Here is a 27,038-nt window from a genome sequence, read left to right on the forward strand (position 1 = left end):
ATAAAGTAAGAATATAAAATTAAAATATTGTATATTGCACTCAAAACCCCTGAATTTTTATTCAACCACCGCCACTTTGGAGAGGCCTGTCTTAAACCACAACAGGACAAAGTGAGATATATCCTTAGATACATCATGTATTATATAGAAATACTATCTCTATAGGATATATAAAGGGAAAAGACATCAATATATATATACCAGGCATTCTACTCTCAGCTAAAAATGAAGGTAGATAACTATCAATATAGGAGAAGATATTAAAGCTGTCTATATAACAATATAGGGATGGGATTAGATATACAACAACAGCAACAACAATAAATGAACATTTCAAACTTTGTCTTTATTTTAAAAGTGAATTTTTAACAAAGGAGCAAAACCAGTGATGGGATCACAATGTGGTTGATATACCTGCTAGAATTAGTAGCTAAATTCACACGATATCACTGTACAGAAGGGCATATTGGACGAGATGGTTGTGGGTTCTCTTTGGAAATAGGCATGATGGTCCTGGCTGGAATGCGTTTGATCAAAAGACTCTGTTTGGTCAAGGTTAATCTGAAGCTAAACAACAACAGTTACATGGAAATTCACTTTGCGTCTAATGACAGACATTCCATCGCAGTGAAACATTCAGCTTCTTCAAGAGCTGCACTTAATGTTGCGTGTGTCCGTGTTTCTGGGTCGCAATTTTTGAACCATTCACGAAGCATCAGGTAACCTTGTTTTACAGTGTCAATAGACTCATCATCAATTTTCAGTTCAGTTGTATCAACTCCTAAAAAAATAGCTGCAAAAGACACAACAATAAGAAATAATTGCAACAACATTGACAATAACATAAAACGCTGTGTACTGTAGGTTGTTAGGAATATAACAAACAAACTTTATCATTAGAGAAATCAAAAAAGAAATAGCTAAGAAACAGGAAAAATATAAGACATTGTTTTCTATTGACAAAAATAACAAAGAGTTTGAATTAAACGAGATTTTTAAAGAAAATTAATTGAAAATTATACTTGAGAAAATATATGGTAAACGAGGGCAGGAAAACTTTTGTGAAGGCAAAAGTATATCAGAACCTCAAGAATTAACATTGACCTCCAACAGTGAAAGCATATGATCCATCCATTTCCTCTGCTCAATATTCTTGAAAGGGCTGTGGGGAAAGAGTCCTCAGGCACCTCCTCCATAGGGTCCTATCAGAAGCATCCATCATTAGACATTCTGCTTGTATTCTATGATGTGAAGAACTAAGACTATGGATATCATCCAACCATTTCTTTCTTGGCCTCCCCCTCGGTATCCTGTTCCATTGGTTTGACTTTGAGAACATGTCCTGTAATTCATTCCTGCAACACCCTGATCACATGTCCGAGGTACCACAGATGTGGAGGAGACGTGGCTCAACCTGGAGAGACTCCCAGATCTCTGAACTATAAATCCTATTGAGTAACATTACTCCAAAGACCCTTTAGAGGAATCCCATATATCTGTCTTATTCTGGTAGATTTCAGACCTGGTATTCAAAGGGTCATGAAAGTACTGTCCCTCTGTGCCATCTACTACCTTGCAAAGTTCCCAAGAGGACACTAAAAATCGAATGATCAGTGATTGTCCAACAGTCGATAATTCTAAGTCAAATTCAACCCATTTCAAACTTCTCCAATGAACTCCAGGTTCAATCAATTCTACAGAGCCTATTCAGTTATTATTATGTCAGTCTCAATGAGAGATGCCACCTCCAGTTCATTTTCTGGTAAATTCCCTTAAAGGAATTCTCTGTTTTCGCCTGAGGAGAATGATAGGATTTCGCTGTGTCACCTTTATTAAATCTCTTTTTATTGAAGCATTTACAGACATATGTCATGTGGTAAAGTCATTGCAAAATGGCAATCTAAATTGGAATTATCAGCTTCCAACACAATAACCCAATAAATAATGGCTGCAAGAAGAACCAAACTCAAAGTCTTCTGTTTGAAGAAAGATGCTTTGTTTTAGATGTTAACTTTGGTACTTGTCCTTCATTACAATAACCTAACAGTGAACCTAAAGAAAATGTAAAACAAATTCACTCACCTGTTTACCCTTAAACAATATATTTTAGTTCCCTCTTCCAAAAGATAATATTAAACGCCATTTCTATTTTCTAGTTTATCCATTATTACCAACCATGCTAACCTCAGTGGATATTTTATGAAATATCAGGAATATCGTAAATAAAATTGTCATACAGATAACCTATCAATGGGAAATGAGGAATGTAACTTGTTCTCATTCATTCTGACAAATAAAATAGATGAGGTGAAAGTAAAATATATAGAAATCAAATATACTCACCCACTTGCCACCAATCACTTCCTAACCTCTTAGCCACTCTCATCAGATTCCTCTCCTTCAGAACTGGACTCTCTGAAATAAATATTTCCAAGTTTTACAATTATTGTAAAACTTATTTATCTCTATAAATATTCTGTAGTTTATTGTTGTGGGACATTGTTATCATCAGTGGTTGGCTGGTGACCACTAGGGTTTTGCTCAGTATTTTTATACTTTCCATTGTGGGACCAGGTAATAGCTCAATATTTAGGCCCGCAACAAAATAGACTAACTTTCCGAAACTTTGTTTCTCTTTAACAGAGACATCCTACATAATCTAACAATGTTGCAATTATTTCATTTAATTATCATTTCATGAGACTGTTTCTTCTCATAGTTCTATCTCTCCTTTCATATATCTGAACCAAATCTATGACATGCGACTGTCCTCTAAACTCTAGACTTCACTAACCACCATTCTCCTCATCTTCTGCTAAAGTGCAATATCATCCAATGTGGTCTCCAAAGATCTCGTCACAAATGCATGACACACCACTTCAAGTAAAATAAACGTAATACCAGTTCTCTTTGCTGTTGGAAAATCTTGAATTTTATCATCCTACATCCCAGATCACCTGGTCATTATCAGATGCAGGGAATATTTTAAGACTCCTTAATAAAGGTGAGCAATGATCAGTTCTCCACAGATGAAACAAAAAGTGATATCAGGTGTCCTAAAACACTGCACACTTGTACAAAACCCCATTAACTACATACAACTGGACATCTACACATTAATGCAGTGAAGACATCTGAAATGGTACAAAAGGACTGATACTCAAAAATATATAAGAAACACGGGAATACAAAGTGCGAGCTCCAAATCTTTTATTTTCCAGAATGTTTGGCATATTTATTTCTTTTAACCCATCTTCGTTCTGTGACATGATCTCAATGCCTTTACTATTATTGCAAAATTAGGTAGTTTACCATCGTCGTAATAGTTTTTCAAGTTTCCCTTTAAACTTCATCAGGGTTTCTCCTGCTATTTTGACCTTCACTTGTTTCTGCTGACCTTTCACAAATGACGGGCTTCATTACCCATTTGCATTGAAGCACATTCTTCACCAAGTTCCTCAGTCTACCCAGTTAATCCAGAACTATTTGCATATCCTTTTATTTGTTGTTACTATTGTTATGTAATCCATTAATGTCTTCTCGAGTGTTTTCCTTTGAGCCATTTCTTATCAATCTGCTGATTTAAGTAACATCTCCATAACAATCACAAACCAAATGACTGATTTTGTAGAAACTACAGCAATTCCCGTTTCAAAATGATACCAGTCTATCGAGAAAGTTTTCCTCATGAACTGCATATTGAAATTGTTATAGCAGCTCCTCATCAGATCCTTAATCTTTTCTCATATATAAAACAGGTCCACTGCTTCCATCAACAATTTGTTTGCTAGAGAACCATAAACCAGATGAAATCACACAACATTCAATCCCTTTTATTCTTCTTTCCGTCTTGTATCACATCCTAGATTTAAGACACATGTTCCACACAGCCTGGAATGCCAGAGGATTCCAGTCTTCAAGATACTTTTAGTCCCATATTCATTATTCTGTAGATTTACAGTTGATCTCTTTGTGAGTACAACCTTGTAAATCTTGCCATTTATATTCAAGGTTGAAATTAGTCTGAACTAATCAATTGGTATTTGATTGCTGGTTTCAATGGACATTTCAAACTGTCTATGAATGGGAATCACTGCTTTTGCTTTGGATCTCCAGCATATATCCATCCAGTTCATCTTTATTGTATTTTAGCTTTCTGTTTTCAGTATCTGCAAACAGAATTTCCGTGTAGAAGTTAAAGAGGAGCGTTTAATTTTGTTGACGACAATTTTTCTAGTGCTTTTGGAGCAAAATTGTGCCCAAGGCCCTTTTAAAGTGGTTGATGTTAGGAAAGGCACATCACCATAGAAAAGCCGGAATGTGTTCCTCATCCAATCGAGGCGGACAGTATTTGTTAATAAGAACTGACATGGATAGGAATCATCCATCCAATCGATAGGAGCATAGACAATCAGATGATAAATGATGAGGGTCATCAGTGTCTATCTTGGAGAGAGAGAGAGAGAGGACGGTTGTCTCAACATCAAACCTAATACTTTTACATGGATAAAGACTATGTTTAGGGTATGCAATGATAAATTTATTATCAGTCAAAAAAAAAAGGCAGGGTGTTCACACAAGGAACACATTTCATTGTAAATCTGTCACATTATGAGAGATATTTGCCTAAATAGCAACAACAGCAATAACCTATCAGTAAACTTAGTAACTACATATTTTAGTCTTCCGTTTTAAGATACAGTATTAATTCTATTGTCTTCTAAATTATCCATTTTCCGAACCATGCCAACCCCGTTGGATATTTTGTGAAATTCCATTGATATCAAAATGTCTAATAGAATTATTATACAGCTAATATTTCAGATGTAAATTAGGAATGGATCTTGTCCTCAGTCATTCTGATAAACTACAAATACTCAGGTGAAGGTTAAATTTATAGAAATCCATGAGGTACTGTTATTTGCTACTCACTAACTGGCTGTGATGTTGTTAAGGCATCCTTCACAGAAGTTGGAGTCTTTGAAATGAATATTTTCAAGCTTTACGTTTTATAGTATAATTTCATTATAGTTATTGATAATCAACACTTTATTATTGTGGGAAGGGCATACAGCTGTAAAACTAGTTCGTAGGGATGTGGTTGTGTACCCATGTAAAAGTTATGTTTACTTTGAGGGTAATAAGGTGTAAAATATTAGATGAGGGTACAAGATAATGCTATGAAACTTTCAGACAGACAAGTTTAAGAGAGTTAATGGATGATAGCTGATTAATTATCATGTTAATGCAGCGTATAAACACTAACTATCAATATAGATTGTATAAAATCTGTGTGAAGAACATGTGACATTTGTTACAATTAATATGGTTGTGTCTCAGCACAGTTGATATTATGGTAGTTCCATGAGAAACCATAGAAAAATGTAACCATTTCCAGTACTGAATACTAATGATGAATTCTTTTCTTGGTCAAATAACAATGACCAGGTTCCATGATCTAATTTCAACAGAACAATCAAGTCGGAAGTAAAACCAAAATGTGGAAGACTGAAAACAGTGACTCTCTTACAATTGAAACCATCTCAAAGCCAACAATTTTCAGTATAACGATGTCTATATATGGACAGTAAACGTTATACAAACATCGTAACAAGCGATAATTATATATATATAGTTAGAAAAGTGTTGTAAGTTCAAGTCACACTGGAATCTCATACGTTCATTCCTTTCCATGTATTGCATATGCTAGCATCAATGTTTTGTTCAAATGTGAACATATGTTCTCTGTTCAATATGAATGTTATCAAAATCACTGAACCGGTTTTCACAATCAATATTATTATACTGAGCTAATATGTTATACCAGACAGGAAACTACTGTAACAATCTAAGACAAAGAATTATGATGAGTTACTGGAAGACAGCATCATCATCCTCATCATCAATATTCAAAATTTGTTTTCCAAGCTGGAATGGGTTGGAAATCTTGACAGGATCTGACAAGCCAGACAACTGCACCAGGCCCCAGATGGTTTCTTTTGCATGGTTTTCTACTGTAGGATGCTCTTACTGATGCCAACCACCTCACAAAGTGTACGTGGCCCCTTTTTATAAAGCACAAGTACTGGCATATTTAGCCAAAAGACATGTAAGACAAAGACCCCACAGCCAGGAGAGGGGGTATTGCAAATTTCTCTCCCCGCATCCTGATACTTTTGTCATCACATTCCCTTCTCACCTCCTGAAAATGTCATCAGCTTCAGTGAACCAAAACATCATAGAATAGTGAGGACCGTCTAATTATATAGAATGTAACACAACTTGATTACTACTTGTGCTATAATTAAATGCTCCCAGAACACACTAGGAAGTGGTTGGTGGAAACTAGGAAAGATGACACCACAAGTTTGAAAGGAACGTTTGATATTGTTGGGGAATTGATGATCATTTCTAATGCTTGTGCAACAATAAAATATACCCAGGACCCTTTATAAAGTGGTTGGGGTTAGAAAGGGTCTACCACCTTAGAAAAGCTGCAATGTTTAAGTGAGATGTTTTCCTCAACAAATGACGGTTGGCAGTAATTTCAGATACAACTGACTTGGACAGTGATGACCCACCTAGTGTATGGGAGCATGGAGAGCAGATGAGAAAAGATGAAGATGATATCATTTATTGTATTGAAACTTTTAACCAGCATCTTTCTTGAAAAGACGGAGAGAAAGAGCATGAGTGAGAGAGAGAGAATGAATGAGTACAATGAGATGACAAACAGGGCGAATATTCTCCTTAACGGGAGAGAACCGTTTCAGGGTTTATATTTAATGTTTGTATCTTTCTTTCTGCGAGTGAATGAGTAACAGATGTTTGCATAAAGTACATTTATTGGATATTCATGTTGTTGTAGAAGAACAGAATTTCTTTATAGCTAAGCATTCAAATAAAATGTAGCAGTGGTATCTGTTCTCGGTCATTCTATTGACCAAAATAGCTCAGTAAAAGCTAAACTTTATAGAAATCAATTATGTAATGTCATTCTATACTCAGCACGTGGCTCTTCTACTGTCTGGACCTCTTTGTCTTCAAATATTGGCCTTGCTGAAATAAATATTTCCAAGATTATACTTGATTATACTTGTGACCAAATGACAAAATTTACTCTATTGTGTCTTCTAATTTGAACATTATTACCAACAGTGCTAACCTCAATGGGTATTTCATAAACTCACAGTAAATCGATATCTTTAATTCAATTATTATACAGATAATCGTTCAATTAGAAAATAGGAATGGAAGCTGTTTTCAGTTATTCTTTCAAGCACAATATACTCGGGGAAGAAAACCTTACAGAAATCAATTGGGAACTATTATTTTATACTCACCTATTACCTGAGATGCAGCCCCTAATTCCTGACATGTAGCCTCTGTTTTTACACGCCTGTCCTCAAACTTTGGAGCCTCTGAAATAAATATTTCCAAGTTTTACATTTAAAAATAAACTTTCTTTATCTTTATTTTTATTAAACTCTATCTTGTTATTGTGAGACATTCAATTTCTGTCGTTACTGGTCAAATGTTGACCATTATGGTTTTGGTCAATATTTCTGTACTTTCTACAGTGGTCCCATGTAATAGCCCAATATGTCCACAATAAAACAGACTAGCATTCCTGAATCCACCCTCCCCTCCTCTCTCTCTCTCTCTCTAAAAACACATTAAATATTCTAACAATGTTGCAATTATCTCATTTAATTAACACTTGATAACAGTTTTCTCTTAGCTTTGTCTTTCTTTTCTTATAACTACCAAATCCATGGCATGGCACAGTCCTCTCATCTCTAGAGTTCACTAATCAACTCTCTAATTAAGTAAAACTGAGCCCATAAAGACATGTCCTTTATGTGCATACCCTCCACTCCGCACACAATCTGTCCCCTAAAAACATCTCCACAAGTCAAATTGCACACATCCTTCCCCAACATGATCCCTAACAAAATATAAAATGTAAGGTGAGGGTACATGATGTTCCTATGACAAAATAAGTTTACATTTCAGACATACAACTGTAAGAGAGTTAATGAATTATAGCTTATTAATTATCATGATAATTGGGTATATATGTGATACAATGGCACTGTGCTTGACGGTGCAATACTAGATATCAATATAGATTGTATATAATCTGAGTAAAGAACATATAGCCTTCATTACAATCAATATGATTGTGTCTCAGCACAGCTAATATTATGGTAGTTCCATGAGCAAACGAAGAAAGATATAACCAAGTCCACTGCCAAATACTAATGATTAATTCATTTCCTGGTCAAATAACAATGACCATATTCTATTAAATAATTTGAACCCAACGATGTCAGTGTGCACACAATGCAGAGTGAAGAGGCCTGAGAGAAGTGTTAGACATAATAAGTATCAGATGTGGTGTACAAGAGAGACAACTGCACTGGTATGGTCATGTGTATGGATGAGGAGAGCTGTGGGAGAAGTGTACCACCCCTCACAGTGGAAGGAATCCGTGGAAAGGGGTGACCCAGGAAGACAGGGGATGACGTGGTGAAACGACCTTCGAACGTTGGGCCTCACAGAGGTAATGGCAAGAGACAGAGACCTCTGTAAATATGATGTGATTGAGAAGACCCGGCAAGTGAAGTGAGATCAAAGCTGTAGCCTATACCAGTGTCGCATAACCAGCCCCTTTTAAAAGTACCCTTGAATCACAGAGTGATAAGTTGCGCTTGAGAAGAATTTCTGAATCAAGTAAAACCAAAAACCAGAAATCACAAATCAAAATCAAATGAAGATCGAAATCAAAATGCAAATTGTAATTATGGCCGATGCCAGTGCCGCCTGGCTGGCACCCGTGCCGGTGGCACGTAATAAGTAACATTCAAACGTGTTTTGTGGCCAGTGCCCGCCTGACTGGTTCCCTGTGCTGTTGGCACGTAAAACAGCACCCACTCACACTCTCGAAGTGGTTGGCGTTAGGAATGGCATACATATGTGGAAACCTTGCCAGATCACATTGGAGCCTGGCGCAGCCTACTGCCTTGCCAGTGAATTCGTCCGACTCATGCTACTATGAAGACGGACCGAAAAATGATGATGATGATGCGTTCCGTCACCAAATGACAATATTAACTCTATTGTGTCTTCTAATTTGAACATTATTACCAACAGCATTAACCTCAATGGGAATTTCATAAACCCTCAGTAAATCGATATCTTTAATTCAATTACTATACGGATAATCGTTCAATTGGAAAATAGGAATGGAAGCTGTTTTCAGTTATTCTTTCAAGCACAATATACTCGGGGGAAGAAAACCTTACAGAAATCATTGGGAACTATTATTTTATACTCACCTATTGCTTGAGATGCAGCCCCTAATTCCTGACATGTAGCCTCCGTTTGTACACACCTGTCCTCAAACTCTGGAGCCCCTGAAATAAATATTTCCAAGTTTTACATTTAAAAATAAACTTTCTTTATCTTTATTTTTATTAAACTCTACCTTGTTATTGTGAGTCATTCAATTCCTGTCGTTACTGGTCAAATGTTGACCATTATGGTTTTGGTCAATATTTCTGTACTTTTTACAGTGGTCTCATGTAATAGCCCAATATGTCCACAATAAAACAGACTAACATTTCTAAATCCACCCTCCCTCTCTCTCGTTCTCTCTCTCTCTCTAAGAATACATTAAATATTCTAACAATGTACCAATTATCTCATTTAATTAACACTTGATAACAGTTTTCCCTTGGCTTTGTCTTTCTTTTCTTATAACTGTGCCAAATCTATGGCATGGCACTGTCCTCTCATCTCTAGAATTCCTCTCTAATTAAGTGAAACTGAGCCCATAAAGACATGTCCTTTATGTGCATACTCTCCACCCCGCACACAATCTGTCCCCTAAAAAACATCTCCACAAGCCAAATTCCATATACCCTTCCCCAACATGATCCCTAACAAGGTGAAAAATGTTAAGTGAGGGTACACGATGATGCTATGTCAAAATACGTTTACATTTCATACATACAAATGTAAGGGAGTTAATGAATTATAGCTTATTAATTATCATGATAATTGGGTATATATGTGATATAACGGCACTGTGCTTGACAGTGCAATACTAGATATCAATATAGATTGTATATAATCTGAGTAAAGAACGTATAACCTTCATTACAATGAATATGATTGTGTCTCAGCACAGCTAATATTATGGTAGTTCCATGAGCAAATGAAGAAAGATATAACCAAGTCCACTGCCAAATACTAATGCTTAATTCATTTCCTGGTCAAATAACAATGACCATATTCTATTAAATAATTTGAACCCAATGATGTCAGTGTGCACACAATGCAGAGTGAAGAGGCCTGAGAGAAGTGTTAGACATAAGAAGCATCAGATGTGGTGTACAAGAGAGACAACTGCACTGGTATGGTCATGTGTATGGATGAGGAGAGCTGTGGGAAGAAGTGTTACACCCTCACAGTGGAAGGAACCCGTGGAAGTGAGGTGACCCAGGAAGACAGGGGATGACGTGGTGAAGCGACCTTCGAACGTTGGGCCTCACAGAGGTAATGGCAAGAGACAGAGACCTCTGTAAATATGATGTGATTGAGAAGACCCGGCAAGTGAAGTGAGATCAAAGCTGTAGCCTATACCAGTGTCGCATAACCAGCCCCTTTTAAAAGTACCCTTGAATCACAGAGTGATAAGTTGCACTTGAGAAGAATTTCTGAGTCAAGTAAAACCAAAAACCAGAAATCACAAATCAAAATCAAATCAAGATCGAAATCAAAATGCAAATTGTAATTATGGCCGATGCCAGTGCCGCCTCGCTGACAACCGTGCCGATGGCATGTAATAAGTAACATTCAAACGTTGTTTGTGGCCAGTGCCGCCTGACTGGTTCCCTGTGCCATTGGCACGTAAAAAGCACCATCCGAACGTGGTCAATACCAGCCCCCACTTCAACTGGCTCCTGTGTGGGTGGCACGTAAAAAGCACCCACCACACTCTCGGAGTGGTTGGCGTTAGGAATGGCATACATATGTGGAAACCTTGCCAGATCACATTGGAGCCTGGCGCAGCCTACTGCCTTGCCAGTGAATTCGTCCGACCCATGCTACTATGAAGACGGACGTTAAACGATGATGATGATTATGATGATGATGATGCGTTCCGTCACCAAATGACAATATTAACTCTATTGTGTCTTCTAATTTGAACATTATTACCAACAGCATTAACCTCAATGGGAATTTCATAAACTCTCAGTAAATCGATATCTTTAATTCAATTACTATACGGATAATCGTTCAATTGGAAAATAGGAATGGAAGCTTTTTTCAGTTATTCTTTCAAGCACAATATACTCGGGGGAAGAAAATCTTACAGAAATCAATTGGGAACTATTATTTTATACTCACCTATTGCTTGAGATGCAGCCCCTAATTCCTGACATGTAGCCTCCGTTTGTACACACCTGTCCTCAAACTCTGGAGCCCCTGAAATAAATATTTCCAAGTTTTACATTTAAAAATAAACTTTCTTTATCTTTATTTTTATTAAGCACTACCTTGTTATTGTGAGACATTCAATTCCTGTCGTTACTGGTCAAATGTTGACCATTATGGTTTTGGTCAATATTTCTGTACTTTCTACAGTGGTCTCATGTAATAGCACAATATGTCCACAATAAAACAGACTAACATTTCTAAATCCACCCGCTCTCTCTCTCTCTCTATCTATCTCTCTAAGAACACATTGAATATTCTAACAATGTACCAATTATCTCATTTAATTAACACTTGATAAGAGTTTTCTCTTGACTTTGTCTTTCTTTTCTTATAACTACCAAATCCATGGCATGGCACTGTCCTCTCATCTCTAGAATTCACTAATCAACATTCCTCTCTAATTAAGTGAAACTGAGCCCATAAAACATGTCCTCTATGTGCATACTCTCCACCCCGCACACAATCTGTCCCCTACAAGACATCTCCACAAGCCAAATTCCATATACCCTTCCCCCACATGATCCCTAACAAGGTGAAAAATGTTAAGTGAGGGTACAGGATGATGCTATGACAAAATAAGTTTACATTTCAGACATACAATTGTAAGAGAGTTAATGAATTATAGCTTATTAATTATCATGATAATTAGGTATATATGTAATACAATGGCACTGTGCTTGACGGTGCAATACTAGATATTAATATAGATTGTATATAATATGAGTAAAGAACGTATAACCTTCATTACAATGAATATGATTGTGTCTCAGCACAGCTAATATTATGGTAGTTCCATGAGCAAACGAAGAAAGATATAACCAAGTCCACTGTCAAATACTAATGCTTAATTCATTTCCTGGTCAAATAACAATGACCATATTCTATTAAATAATTTGAACCCAATGATGTCAGTGTGCACACAATGCAGAGTGAAGAGGCCTGAGAGAAGTGTTAGACATAATAAGTATCAGATGTGGTGTACAAGAGAGACAACTGCACTGGTATGGTCATGTGTATGGATGAGGAGAGCTGTGGGAAGAAGTGTTACACCCTCACAGTGGAAGGAATCCGTGGAAAGGGCTGACCCAGGAAGACAGGGGATGACGTGGTGAAACGACCTTCGAACGTTGGGCCTCACAGAGGTAATGGCAAGAGACAGAGACCTCTGTAAATATGATGTGATTGAGAAGACCCGGCAAGTGAAGTGAGATCAAAGCTGTAGCCTATACCAGTGTCGCATAACCAGCCCCTTTTAAAAGTGCCCTTGAATCACAGAGTGATAAGTTGCGCTTGAGAAGAATTTCTGAATCAAGTAAAACCAAAAACCAGAAATCACGAATCAAAATCAAATCAAGATCGAAATCAAAATGCAAATTGTAATTATGGCCGATGCCAGTGCCGCCTCACTGGCAACCGTGCCGGTGGCACGTATTACGTAACATTCAAGCGTTGTTTGTGCCCAGTGCCGCCTGACTGGTTCCCTGTGCCGTTGGCATGTAAAAAGTACCATCCGAACGTGGTCAATACCAGCTCCCACTTCAACTGGCTCCTGTGTCGGTGGCACGTAAAAAGCACCCACCACACTCTCGAAGTGGTTAGGAATGGCATACATATGTGGAAACCTTGCCAGATCACATTGGAGCCTGGCGCAGCCTACTGCCTTGCCAGTGAAATCGTCCAACCCATGCTACAATGAAAACGGACGTTAAACGATGATGATGATTATGATGATGATGATGCGTTCCGTCACCAAATGACAATATTAACTCTATTGTGTCTTCTAATTTGAACATTATTACCAACAGCATTAACCTCAATGAGTATTTCATAAACTCTCAGCAAATCGATATCTTTAATTCAATTATTATACGGATAATCGTTCAATTGGAAAAGGGGAATGGAAGCTGTTTTCAGTTATTTTTTCAAGCACAATATACTCGGGGGAAGAAAACCTTACAGAAATCAATTAGGAACTATTATTTTATACTCACCTATTGCTTGAGATGCAGCCCCTAATTCCTGACATGTAGCCTCCGTTTGTACACATCTGTCCTCAAACTCTGGAGCCCCTGAAATAAATATTTCCAAGTTTTACACTTAAAAATAAACTTCCTTTATCTTTATTTTTATTAAACACTACCTTGTTATTGTGAGACATTCAATTCCTGTCGTTACTGGTCAACTGTTGACCATTATGGTTTTGGTCAATATTTCTGTACTTTCTACAGTGGTCCCATGTAATAGCCCAATATGTCCACAATAAAACAGACTAACATTCCTAAATCCACCCTCTCTCTCTCTCTCTCTAAAAACACATTAAATATTCTAACAATGTACCAATTATCTCATTTAATTAAAACTTGATAACAGTTTTCTCTTAGCTTTGTCTTTCTTTTCTTATAACTGTGCCAAATCTATGGCATGGCACTCTCCTCCCATCTCTAGAATTCACTAATCAACATTCCTCTCTAATTAAGTAAAACTGAGGCCATTAAGACAGGTTATTTATGTGCATACCCTCCACCCCGCACACAATCTGTCCCCTAAAAATCATCTCCTCAAGCCAAATTCCATACACCCTTTCCCACCAAGATCCCTAAGAAGATATAACATGTAATGTGAGGGTACACGATGTTCCTATGACAAAATAAGTTTACATTTCATACATACAAATATAAGAGAGTTAATGAGTTATAGCTTATTAATTATCATGATAATTGGGTATATATGTGATACAATGGCACTGTGCTTGACGGTGCAATACTAGATATCAATATAGATTGTATATAATCTGAGTAAAGAACATATAACCTTCATTACTATGAATATGATTGTGTCTTAGCACAGCTAATATTATGGTAGTTCCATGAGCAAACGAAGAAAGATATAACCAAGTCCACTGCCAAATACTAATGATTAATTCATTTCCTGGTCAAATAACAATGACTATCTTTCATTAAATAATTTGAACGCAACAATCAAGACCAAGGGTGAAACACTCAGAAAACTGTGCCTCTTTTAGCATTAATATCATCTAAAATCTAACAAGAGTGAGAAAAAGAATGACTATATGGATGGTAAATGTTGTTCAAACAATGTAATAAGTGTATATTATATATAGTTACAAACAAGGATTTGTGCATTCAAGTTATATTCAATTTCCGTTTGTATATTTTGTATAAACACCAATAATTTGTTTAAATGCAAACAGATGTTCACGGTTCAATACCAAATTTAACATTTAATAAAATTAAGTTCATGATGAATATTCTTATACAGAGTTAATATTTAATTAGAATTTTCTAATTTGCAACAACAAAATGTATTCTTACCACAGACATTCAGGGTACACAGCCCCAGAAAATACAACATATTACGACAGACATCTGGCTACATAACAACATCAAGAATAACCTATCAGAAAACTTACGAAAGATCTTAGTAGAAAAACAAACAACTATCTTAACTCACGAGTTTACACCTAAAAATAATAATAAATTATAGTTCCCTCTTCCAGAAGACAATATTAACTCTATTGTGGCTTTTAATTTATCCATTTTACCAAACATGTTAACCCCGACTTTATGAAATTTCGGTAATATTTTTAATACAATTACTTTAGAGCTAACCTTTCAAATGGAAATTAGAAATGGGATTTGTTCTCCACCATTCTAATAAGCAAAATAGCTGAGGTGAATATAAAATCTATAGAAATTAATTAAGTTCTCTAATTTTAAACTCATCAACTGTCTCTGCCACAGTCTGCACTCCCTTCTCTTCAAACTTTGGACTCTCTGAAATATGTGTTTCCAAGTTTTATATTTATTTATAGCACAATCCCTTTATATTTATTAATAATCTATATTTTATTATTGAGAGACATTCATATCATCAATGGCCAACAAGCGATCATAATGCTTTTGGTCAATATTTTTATACTTTCAACAGTGGACCCATGTTATAGCCAATATTTAGCTCCGAAACGAACTCTAGTTGATCTTTGTAAATTTCCTCTCTCTGTTAAGATATCCTACATAATCTAACAATGCTGTAATTATATCACTTAATTATCACTTAATAACAGTTTATCTGTAGGTTTTGGTTTCCTTGCTTATATCTATGCCAAATCTATTGCATTTTCAAAACCCTGATCTTCACTAACAACCTGTTTAATTCCAGTGTCAACAAATTTATTTATCAAAGATATAACAACAAACACATGTCACAACCACTTCAAGAAGGAGAAACATACACCTAATCTCTTTGTTAAACATTGTTGCTGATAATTCCTAATTTTAACTTCACAGTTCACCAGAATGTCATCTCATTCAGGATATATTTGAAGGTTTCATGATCTGGTTGCTTGACAAACAAAACTGTCTCTATTAGCCTTAATATCCTCCAATTACAAACATAACAACATGGAATTGTGTGTTAAAGTCTCTCAAACTAGTGACATCTAATTTTACTCCTTTAAAATATTCTACTGAATTTAATACTTTACCAAAGATGACACTGATGTCCTTGTAAGTACTGTTGTATTTACTTATCTTCTAACAACTCATAATTAATTATAGTGTTGATGGAGATTTATTGATACTTCAGTTACTCACTAATTATCTTGCAGAATCCTCCATTATCTTTATGTTGCAGACTACAACCCTCTTGAAGTGTGACATGTTTCCTACTTGGATAAGGTCAATGTTTAGTGTATGTAGTGTGAGAGATATACTATTACAGAGAACAGACACTAGGAACACCTTTTATCATAAATCTGCCAGATTATGGCAGACCTCTGCCTACATAACAACATGAAGTATATTATTCTACACAATAAGGGCAGTGGGACAATGAGGACAAACAGACAGATCAGCAAAGAATATTCTTACCAACTCGACCTCTGCCTGTTATTACAGGTTTTAAACACTTCAGACATTGTTGAAGTGGAATGTTTGAACATTCTTCACATGTCAGAAGGTGTTCACAGGGATGAACTTTTGTTGTGGCCGCTTTATTTCTGCACAGCAAACATCTGTGGACAAAACAGAAACATCCAATCAATAACATTCATTTATAACAAATATTACATTATTTACATGTTCGGAATAGAGAATATTATAAGATACATCAGTAACTACCAAGAGTAGAGCAGAAATTCTTCTTTAAACAATTACATACATACAGATATTTGTGTAGTTAAATGGCATGCTCACACACACACACACATACATACATACACACACATGCATACATACATTGATAAATGTTTGTCTTGACCCTGATACATCATAGAAATTGGTTGACACACAGTGAACTACATATATTCCAGAAATATATTTCACTTCTAACATCGAACTCATTTCTTCTGAACAAATATATCTACACAGGTTTCTTTATATACACATACTTTATTATATACATTTCGTCACCACAGATTAGCAGAAGAAGGTTCCAGTACTGTAGAGTGGCAGGAATAGCCCGAAACCAGACCTGGTCTGCTGGTCCTGTTGCTATAAGATGGTAGGGGTTTGATCCCCTGCTCGCAATTAATCGGATGCACCTTTGCATCGTTAATTAGCTAGAGGAGGTGTTCTCTTGGGGTTAAACATTCACAGTAGAGTCCATTCGAACAGATATTCATGTTGGCGTGCCTACGAATATTACTTATATATATTTTTGTCCAACCCGTGCTAGCACGGAAAACGGATGTTAAACGATGATGATGATGAGGATGATATATCTATCATATATATATATATATGCGGAGGCGCAATGGCCCAGTGGTTAGGGCAGCAGACTCGCGGTTGTAGGATCGCGGTTTTGATTCCCAGACTGGGCATTGTGAGTGTTTATTGAGCGAAAACATCTAAAAGCTCCACGAGGCTCCAGCAGGGGGTGGTGATCCCTGCTGTACTCTTTCACCACTCTTTCTTCTGTTGGCCTGCTCGCTTAGCCAGCGGGGTGGCGTCATTCGAAGGCTAAAACAATGTGAATGCATTGTGACCAGTGATGTGTAACTACATCTGATGGACTGGTCGGTCACGTGATCACTTGATATATATATATATACATATATATATATATATATATATGTATATATATATATATATGTGTATGCATGATAGGTTTCGGCCAGTATTAGCGCAGGTCATGTTTAACGTAATCCCACTACCGGGCGAATCAGGATGCGGACAACATAACCCACTCGAGGAGAGAGTTGCTGTTTACGGGGACATATCCTGGTGTTGGTGTTTTATCCGGGATTTCTTGAAGGATATTTCAAAATACTTCTTGAACTTTATGGGGGTCTTTTTCTGCTTTAATGTATTTTGGTGTAATGCTAAATGGAGTGGGTCCACTTGAGGGGAAATAATTTTGCCGTATTGTTGTTAAGTGATGCGAGTTTGATTTATGCTGTGGGCAGATAATACGGGGCCCAGGCCTTGGGTATATCTTAAAGCTGATGCCAACATCATTTGGGCAATGCTGATGAGATATTTTCCACCATGATTTTGGGAGGCTTTATTATATGTATCGTGCATGTAGTTCTAGTTTTCTGTCCCTTATTTTGCCCCTTTCCAATAATATCAGCTGCGCTCTGTAGACTTCTTCTTCTTCTTCTTCTTATTATTATTATTATTATTATAATAACAACATTCACATAAACGATTATTTGTAAAAGCAAATAAAATCTTCTGAAGCTTGTCAATTGAAGAAAACAGATCAATATTTATACAATCCAAAAATCAATATCTATGAACAATAGGCGCAGGAGTAGATGTGTGGTAAGTAGCTTGCTTACCAACCACATGGTTCTGGGTTCAGTCCCACTGAGTGGCATTTTGGGCACGTGACTTCTACTATAGCTTCGGACTGACCAAAGCTTTTTGAGTGGATTTGGTAGAGGGAAACTGAAAGAAGCCCGTCGCATATATATATATATATATGTGTGTGTGTGTTTGTGTGTGTATTTGTCTGTCTGTGTTTGTCCCTCCACCATCGCTTCACAACCGATGTTGGTGTGTTTATATTCCCGTAATCTAGCGTTTCGGCAAATAAGTACTAGGCTTACAAATAATAAGTTCTGGGGCCGTTTTTTTCGACTAAAGGCAGTGCTCCAGCATGGCCGCAGTCAAATGACTGAAACAAGTAAAAAGTAATATTTGAATTTCAACAGACAAAGAAAGCTTTGTATATTCACTAAGGGGGAAATGTGTCTGCTTCTTAAGTAGCAAATACAGAGAGATGTATGGCAAAGAAATTGCCAAATCTTATAAAATACGGGAGTGAAAGGCGACTAAAACACCTAGTAATGGTATATGTGTTACTTGAATTATTTACGTTTCCAGGCAGTTTTTTTTCTTCTATGAAGATATGTGGCAATATTCCATCAGTATTTGCAGAAATATAATATATACACTGTTGGTGTGTGTTTGTAGGTTATTTTTCTATGAAATCATTTGAAATATTGACTGATTCGGACTTAGAAGAGTGAGAAAAAGTTGTTGGTAGACAGATAAATTCCACTTAATTCTAAGTAACAGTTTCAAAATGGAATTCATTCACTTCATTATTTAGATCTATATTTTCCTATTGATCACAAATCTTTAAAATAGGGAACGAAGAGGAGTAGGTGGGGGTGGACAGTGAAGTATAAATGTCAACACTACGAATCATGTGAATGTAATCAAAATCGTGTTCTTTCTTTGATCTCCTAACAACTGCATATTGTTTATTGTGTGGCCTTTGACAAAGACACTAGCGACAGTATAATGTATATCGTAGAATTGAAACGAAATAAACATATAAATATGATTATATACAAAATAGGAAATGTACTGGTTTATCCGTTCCATAGCCAGGAAATACTTACTGTGGTTGTAAAAATGTTTCTAAGTTTTTTCTCAAATTTGGGTCCTTAATGAGGTCCAATGGTCTGTTATTTTTGTTGTTTTTATGGTGAAAGTCAGCTCCCTGGCTGGCGAGATATCTCGCAACCACTATACCAGAGAGACTTCTTTTCTTTTTTAGGTTGGTGGCAGTGCAGCACTACAAATAATGAAATATAAAATGATGACAATATTACACAAAGATTCATAACAAATGCCCCTAATTACACAAAAGTTCATCTAAATTTACTCATAGGTTGTTTATCCACTAATTAAAGCAATTACAAAGTATTGAGTTCCTACATAATCTTTAATTGAGTCCATTTCCCATTTTTATGCTTTTACTTTATTTTCAACACTGAGACACCCTCTAAATATATTGTCATTACATTGAGCAGGACAAACCGTATTGATTAACATCAAGCTCATTGATAATTAATGAGTAAATATTTACTTGTCAATCACAAATATCACAATATATTCAATAGAAAAGTCAAATATAGGAAGAACAAACCAACAAGAACCTATCTATATAATTGGCTTGATAAAGGCGACCGTGTGGCCATAAGAAAGAGTATTGTATATATAAATATAACACAACATGAGAAGATAGAACATAAGTTATATCAGAAACAAAAACACCTATAACATAACAAAGTCAATACCACACAGACATGACCAAACATATCAATAATGTTTCCATAATTAAGCAAGAAGCATCTTTGAATGATGACGGTGAAGTAAAGGAAGCAGGAATTAGTGTCAAGTCAGAAAAGTAATGGAGGAGTATTTTTAATCACGGACAAGTGAATTTTGGAAGAGGCGACTCGCAAGTCTACCAGATAGATGGAAGAGCATTGTAGAAAATGAAGGAGAACATGTTTTAGATTAACAGAAAAAAGTACTTTGTTTATCTTAATTTTGAAAAATATAAGAATTATAAAAAACTGCTTCATTTTTGAGATGACAGCAAAAAGTCCAGTAGAATTGAAGTCCATACTGTTGCTGACATCAGATAGCCGAATACAGTGAACGGGCTTTAAACAGCATTTTACAAGATATATACTCAAACTCAAAATCATTACTTGTGTGTGTATGTGTACATGAGTGTGTGTGTGCCTAAGTACAGAACTTAAATACATGAAATCTCACTAAGGACCATGCTTTATTGTATTCATTCTCTAGTGTCCTAACATTGAACATTCTTATGACATGTCCACAAGAAGTCAGTGGATTCATGTCGTGTGCAAGAAGTAGGATAGAGAGCAGTTTCACTCAGAATACTTCATAGAATGGACTGGCTGTATTTACCATGGCACCAGCACTATAAAGCTCAGACATCTCTTCTATCCTGCATCATTGTTAATTGAGAATAATATCTCCTCTATTAAATAGTCCACTTCTCCGTCTCATTGTGATGGCTGTGTTTATATGTCCAACAACTGAGAAGGGTCACCTCTCGACCGTGGTGAGACGACATCTTTGAGAGGGAAAGGAGATGGAATACTTTTCGTTACATAATATCACTCGGGTCATAAGGGGAGACTGGATCACGGAATGGTAATGGAGGATGGGGTTGATAGGGGAGAATTGATACGTGACACACAAAGCTTGTCTGTCTGTCTGTCTGTCTCTCTCACACACTCCCACAAAGACTCACAAATACACAAATTCACACACACATATACACACACACACACACATATATATATATATACATATATATATATATATATATATATCATCATCATCATCATCATCGGACGTTAAATGATGATGATGATGATGATGATGATATAAATATACACACACAAACAATTTAAAAACTTACTTCGTTTAGTAAATCCATGGGTGCACCCTCGGAATTAAACACTTCTGTTTCCATGGCAAGGTGCAAACAGCTGTTACCTTCACCATCAACAGCATTTATGCTTGCACCCAGGGCTATTAGCTTGTGTGTCATTCCGAGGTGACCCCGGGAAACGGCTTCAAGCAATGGTGTCATTTTATTTTTGTTCCGAATATCCAACTGAAGTGAACCCTTTGTGGAAGTAAAAATAGAAAATGAAAATTTACATGAAAATCAGGATGGATATCAATGTGTCATTATTGTCTTCTACTGTATACTTGATCAAACTGATCATGTACATTTGATGTTTGCCCGTAAAATCAACCTTCGTAAGATCCTCTAGATGTTGCTTTGAGAATGTGTTCTAGACAGGATAAAGATGTCCTAAATAGATTGTTTCAGCTTAATCTACCTTTATTCCTAACTATAGTAAGTTTTAGGGGAGCTGAACACGAGTGAACACATGATTAACAGATCAAGACTAGTAAAGAAGAATTAAAATTTCTAAAGTATACTTTTGATGTTGTTATAATTAATAAGAAGTTCATAAAACTGTTGAGGTGGTTAGTGTCCACCCCCATGAAATTAATGCGTGTGCACACACACATACACAGAAACACACTCAAATATATATATATATATATATATATATATAGGGAGAGAGAGAGAGATTTATATACATTACTGTTGGATATATAAATATATATGTTGAATGAGGAATATGTAAAATGAAGTTCACGAGAAAATTTATTCATCACAACAATTGGTTTGACCCATCTTGCATCGATTCCTTGTGGGTGGGAGAGTTCTCGGTATCGCTTGGTATGCTGTTGTTGTCAGTAGGTTCTTGGATTATAGCATTATAGCCAACAACCTCCTGGCAACAACATGCCAAGCGAAACCGAGAATATTTAGTGAGGTTTCTTCTGTAAAACAAGACACCAGATGCAATGAATCTGTACCGGAGGATGCAACACATCCAAACCACAAGGGTCCGATGCAAAATGGGTCAATACTCCATTTCCCAATCCCCCATTTGTAATAAAACTCAAAAAACCCTGAAATTCCTGAGGTAGACTAAGTGACAATTATATCACAACGTGTGTGTGTGTGTGTGTGCAGACATACATACATACATATATAGAGAAACTGTTCACAGTTGTGGGAATTAGCTGTCCAGCGGATGTTGACATAAAGTGAAAAATAGAATATCTGGAAATAAACTGAATAATGACATACCTACGTATATATTTGTTTTGTTTGCAGAAAAGATAAATCCGGAGAAGAAGCACACTCTAAGATGTAGAGCAGTGTATATTTTAAAACCGGGGAAGGCCAGTTTCCGGGATTACCCTTGGTCTCCGGTCCAAAAAGGATTTAGCTTCATGGCGTATCATTAGACCCCAAAACCTGTTGGCCTAAGACCTCTTCTAAATATGGAGGGTAGAAAAGCCCTTCGCCTCATACGCCTAATCACGTCCAATAGCTTTTCCAGCTGCATACGGGTGTATAGTTCGTTGGATGACGTGGGGATGTTATTGCTAGAGTAGCCGAGGCAAATTCTTTCATATTTATGGGAGACCCGTGGTTTCAGTGAATATGTAGAAACGCTTTTCTCTTTTCTTTTCCTCTCTCTCTCACATTTTCCTTTCTATCTTTCTCTCTCTCTATGTCTCTTAGTATTTGTTCTCTCTTTCTCTTTCTTTCCTTCCTCTCTTTTTATCTCTCTTTTCTTTTATCACTTTCTCTCCTGCTTTACTTTTCTCTCTTCTTTATCTCTCTCCTTTTTTCCCCCTCTTTCTCTCTTTGTCTCTCTCTTCCTCTTTCTCTCTGTTATCTCTTTTCTCTGGCAATTTTTCTCTTCTCTTTTTCTCTCTTCCTCCCTCTCCCTCTCTTTCTCTGTCTCTTTGTCATTTCCTTTTTCTTTTCTTTCCCTCTTTTCCTTTTCTCCCTTTAAGGGACTTACTTTTTTCTTTCTCTCCTCTCTTGCCTTCTCACTTTCTTTTCTCTCTTCTCCCTCTTTCTTTTCTCTCCTCTCTTGCCTTCTCACTTTCTTTTCTCTCTTTCTCCCTTTCTTTTCTCTCCTCTCTTGCCTTCTCACTTTCTTTTCTCTCTTTCTCCCTCTTTCTTTTCTCTCCTCTCCTGCCTTCTCCCTTTCTTTTCTCTCTTTCTCCCTCTTTCTTTTCTCTCATTCTCTTTATCCCTTTTTCGTCTCGTTATCCATCTCTTTCTCATTTCTCTCTCTTTCACTGTTTGTTTTTCCTCTTTCTTCCTCTCTCTCTCTCTCTCCCTTTTTCTCTCTTTATTTCTCTCAGTCCCTTTTTCTTCTCTTACCTTCCATCTTTCTCTCTTCCTCTTTTTCTATTCTCGCTCTCTCCCTCTCTGCTTCTTTTCTCTCTCTTTTTATTTTCTGCTTTTCCTTCTCCCTATCTCTCTCTATCTTTTTCTTTTCACTCTTTCGCTCGTTTTCTTTGTCTATTCTCTCTTTCTCTCTCATTTCCTCATTGTCTTTTCTCTCTCTCTTTCTTTTCTCTCTTTTTTTCTCTCTCTCTCTCTTTCTTTTCTCTCTTTCTTTTCTCTCTTTCTTTTCTCTCTTTCTCCCCCCCCCTTCTTCATCTCTTTCTTCCTCTTGTTTCTTTTTCTCTCTCTCTTTCTTTTCTCTCTTTCTTTTCTCGCTTTTCTCTCCTTCTTTCTCCCTCTCGTTTTATTTTTATCCTTCTTCCTCTCTCCCACTCATTCATTTCTCTCTTTCTTTTCTCTCTCGTTTTCTTTTTCCAATCTCATTCTCTTTATCTTTTCTCTCTTTTTTTCTCTCTCTCTTTCTCTGTTTCTTTTCTCTTTTCGTCTTCTCTATAGTTCTCTCTATATTTTCTTTTCTTTCTTCTATTTTTCTCTTCCTCTCTTCTTTTTTCTCTTTCTTTTTCTTTCTCTCTTCTGCTTGTTTCAGTCATGAGACTGTGGCCATGCTGGGGCTCCTCCTTGATTTTGTCTTTTATGTGTGGTACCTTTTCTGTCTGATGAGCAGCAACCTCTAGCCCTCTTTTGCTTAAGTGCTAAGTAACAGGGATGCAAATACACCAACACCGGTTATCAATTAGCAGTTGGGGACACACACTAACATAGATACACATGCATACACACAAACCCCACTCAATAATACACACACATCTGCTTGGCAGTATACACACACATACATACATATATATATATATATATATAAGAGTTAATAACACCCATAAGGATGTGCTTTATCTATTCACCAAAGTGAATGGTTGCCTTGTCCAGGAGAAACCAATGTTGTCAGATGTTATCCCTCGTTCATCGGATGTTTCGACTCTGAAACGTAACACCCTACCATTGGTGGGTCAACAGAGGTGGCCAATTCACTGCTCCTCAACTCCTCAAGCCTTCCAGCGTTAATCTTCTCTCTTACACCAAAGCCAGCAAAAGGCTCTTTCAGTTGCCTCTCCCATCCGTGCACACCCACTCTTCCCTCCTTACCTCTCATTACAGTTGCTGTAAAAATCCTCCATGCCGACTGGACAAAGAATTCCCTACAGCCAACCTCCACTAGGAAAATCCATACCTGCCATACCTTCTCCCTGCAATTCTGCAGAATGTTCTTATATCTGTCACACTTCCGTTCATGGGCCTCGTTACAACCCGCTCCCCACGTGACTGTTCGTTCAATTATGATAATTTTCTCAGCCTTTTCAGACCACAGGACCACATCAGGCCTCAGGGTTGTATGGACAACCTGGGGAAACTGCAATCTCTTCCCTAAGTCTACCTTCATATCCCATGGTTGAGACCCTTGCAGCAAGCTATGTTTTGCTTTTGCTGGCTTTACTGGTTTTTCTCCCTCTTTCACGAACTTAATTGTGGCAGATATCTTCCCTTGGTGATGATGTTTCTTACACCTTTACTGCTCCAGGTTGTGAGCAAGTATTTGTATCTGCCTTGAGAAAGTGTTATTCTTCACCCTGCCAAGATGTGTGCCAGAGTGCCCCTTTCCCACAAAGTCTACGCAGCTGGTCTTCCCTCAAACCTTATCTGTGCAGGTTTGATGGTGTCGGGAGTGTGTCATACACCGCTCGATGCAGGAAGGAGATGTGCAAAGGTTCCAGCCTCCACAGGTCAGTCCATGTGAGCTTCCTCTCAGGGAGATCCCATTTAGTCCATACACCCAGAGATACCAACTCCACAGCTCTTGATTTCCTTTTAGCTTCCTCCTGGTTCCACATTGCTTTCTGAGTCATAGCCCGCCTCTCCCTGGTGTCTGCTTTCTTCTATTGTTGGAAATAGGAAGACCCAAGTCCCTTGCGACCCCAACATGTAGCTCCAATTATGGCGCGTAGCTCCAGCATGCCTTCAGCCTGAGCGACAGCGGTGGTAGTTGCCCACACTTTGTGGTAATACCTGCATGTCTGACAAGCTCGTCCTTAGAGTCTCTGTACATCATTACATTACATTTCGCTACTTTAAATTCCTCCACTACAGATGACAGGGAAAAATGTCGATGATGAGGATTAGAGAAAAGAGTGAAGAAAGAAATGAAATATCATGGAACAATATATGTGGCTACTTTTCATATTGTGTATAAAACATTTCATATTGTGTATAAAATAATAAACAATCAAATTTGAGAAGGCAATAAACAGAACAACTTACTATTGTTGGATCCTTTCTTATTAATTTTTTAAACCCTTCAATGTCATCCTCCGAAATTTTCTGTCTGATATTCGCTATGTCTTTTGAATAAAATCAGTCGAAAAAGAAAGAAAACAAAACAGTTTTAAAAAAACTTATAAAATAAGTTAAACAACAATAAACAGAAGTTGATGGTTCTAAAATCTTGCATAAGATAACATTGATATTGTAAACTTCAGTTTATCTAAAGTATTATTCATAGCTGAATGTTCTTCTTGACACTAATAAGCCTAACAACAGTCATTGAGTTGTGTCTTTAGGTTAGCTACATTCCTCTGCTTACATCTTGAGCTATAAATCTGTGGATCATACTCCAGCTAGGGTGGGGGACACTTTATATAAAAAAACAAATTGATTCTCTAAAGAAAAGCAAATTTATGAAAACTAGTAAAAGAATCAATGAAACGGAGTTTGTTCAATAAAACGTCCTGTATTGATCTTTGATTTGATCTCATCTACTTTGCTAATATTTCGACAGACACTATCAACAAGCGCTTACTTAATAAACTTTTGCAAATATCTTTATGACTACTTCATAATTATTTAATAAATTTCCATTATGTGTATACGTATATATATATATACTAACATCATCATCATCATCATAACCGCATACCGTCCACCTTCCATGCCTTCATGAGTAAGATGGACGACAGGAGCCATACAGGTAGAAAAAACTACCCTGGGCTACTGTCTATTTTATCAGGTATTTTACTGCTGGATGACCTTCCAAACGCCAACCAAAAGTTTTGACCCACTGTATGACACCTTGGGCAAGTACCTTCTTCTAAATCCCATGACTAATCAAGACTTCTGAGTGGATTAAATAGAGATAATCTGTGAGAAGCACATCGTACACTGCTGGACAAAATCTGAGGACCAGTGAAATAAACTGCCAAAATGAAGTGCTTGTGTGTGTGTGTGTGTACGTGTGCATACATATATGTGTGTGTGTATGTGTGCATACATATATATGTGTGTGTTTGTGTGTATGTGTGTGTGTTTGTATGTTTCCATTTGCTTTTACTGAAAATTGCTCAGCTATGAACGATTAGATTATCATTTTCCCTGTTAATAGACAA

At 36.8% G+C, this 27,038-nt stretch overlaps 1 protein-coding gene across 5 annotated transcripts in view; it reads right to left on the reverse strand.

Annotated features, from left to right (window-relative positions):
- Positions 1–325: 325 nt before the first annotated feature.
- The window catches only part of LOC115225373 (E3 ubiquitin-protein ligase MIB2-like), a 35,760-nt gene continuing 9,047 nt past the window's right edge, over positions 326–27,038 (reverse strand). The window contains exons 2-12 of one of the 5 annotated variants that reach the window (XM_036513927.1): positions 25,918–25,997; positions 21,229–21,438; positions 19,382–19,557; positions 16,398–16,540; positions 13,500–13,577; positions 11,419–11,496; positions 9,342–9,419; positions 7,344–7,421; positions 7,010–7,059; positions 2,344–2,416; positions 326–793 (exon numbers count right to left, since the gene is read on the reverse strand). In XM_036513927.1, the coding sequence (XP_036369820.1) occupies positions 594–793; positions 2,344–2,416; positions 7,010–7,059; positions 7,344–7,421; positions 9,342–9,419; positions 11,419–11,496; positions 13,500–13,577; positions 16,398–16,540; positions 19,382–19,557; positions 21,229–21,402 (1,128 nt within the window). In that variant the 5' untranslated portion in view covers positions 21,403–21,438; positions 25,918–25,997 and the 3' untranslated portion in view covers positions 326–593. The remainder of the gene's footprint in view (positions 794–2,343; positions 2,417–7,009; positions 7,060–7,343; positions 7,422–9,341; positions 9,420–11,418; positions 11,497–13,499; positions 13,578–16,397; positions 16,541–19,381; positions 19,558–21,228; positions 21,439–25,917; positions 25,998–27,038) is intronic. The other 4 variants (XM_029796328.2, XM_036513928.1, XM_029796325.1 and 1 more) reach the window with 4 other exon arrangements.

Source organism: Octopus sinensis, linkage group LG27 (assembly GCF_006345805.1).
Source record: "Octopus sinensis linkage group LG27, ASM634580v1, whole genome shotgun sequence".
Taxonomy (NCBI): domain Eukaryota; kingdom Metazoa; phylum Mollusca; class Cephalopoda; order Octopoda; family Octopodidae; genus Octopus; species Octopus sinensis.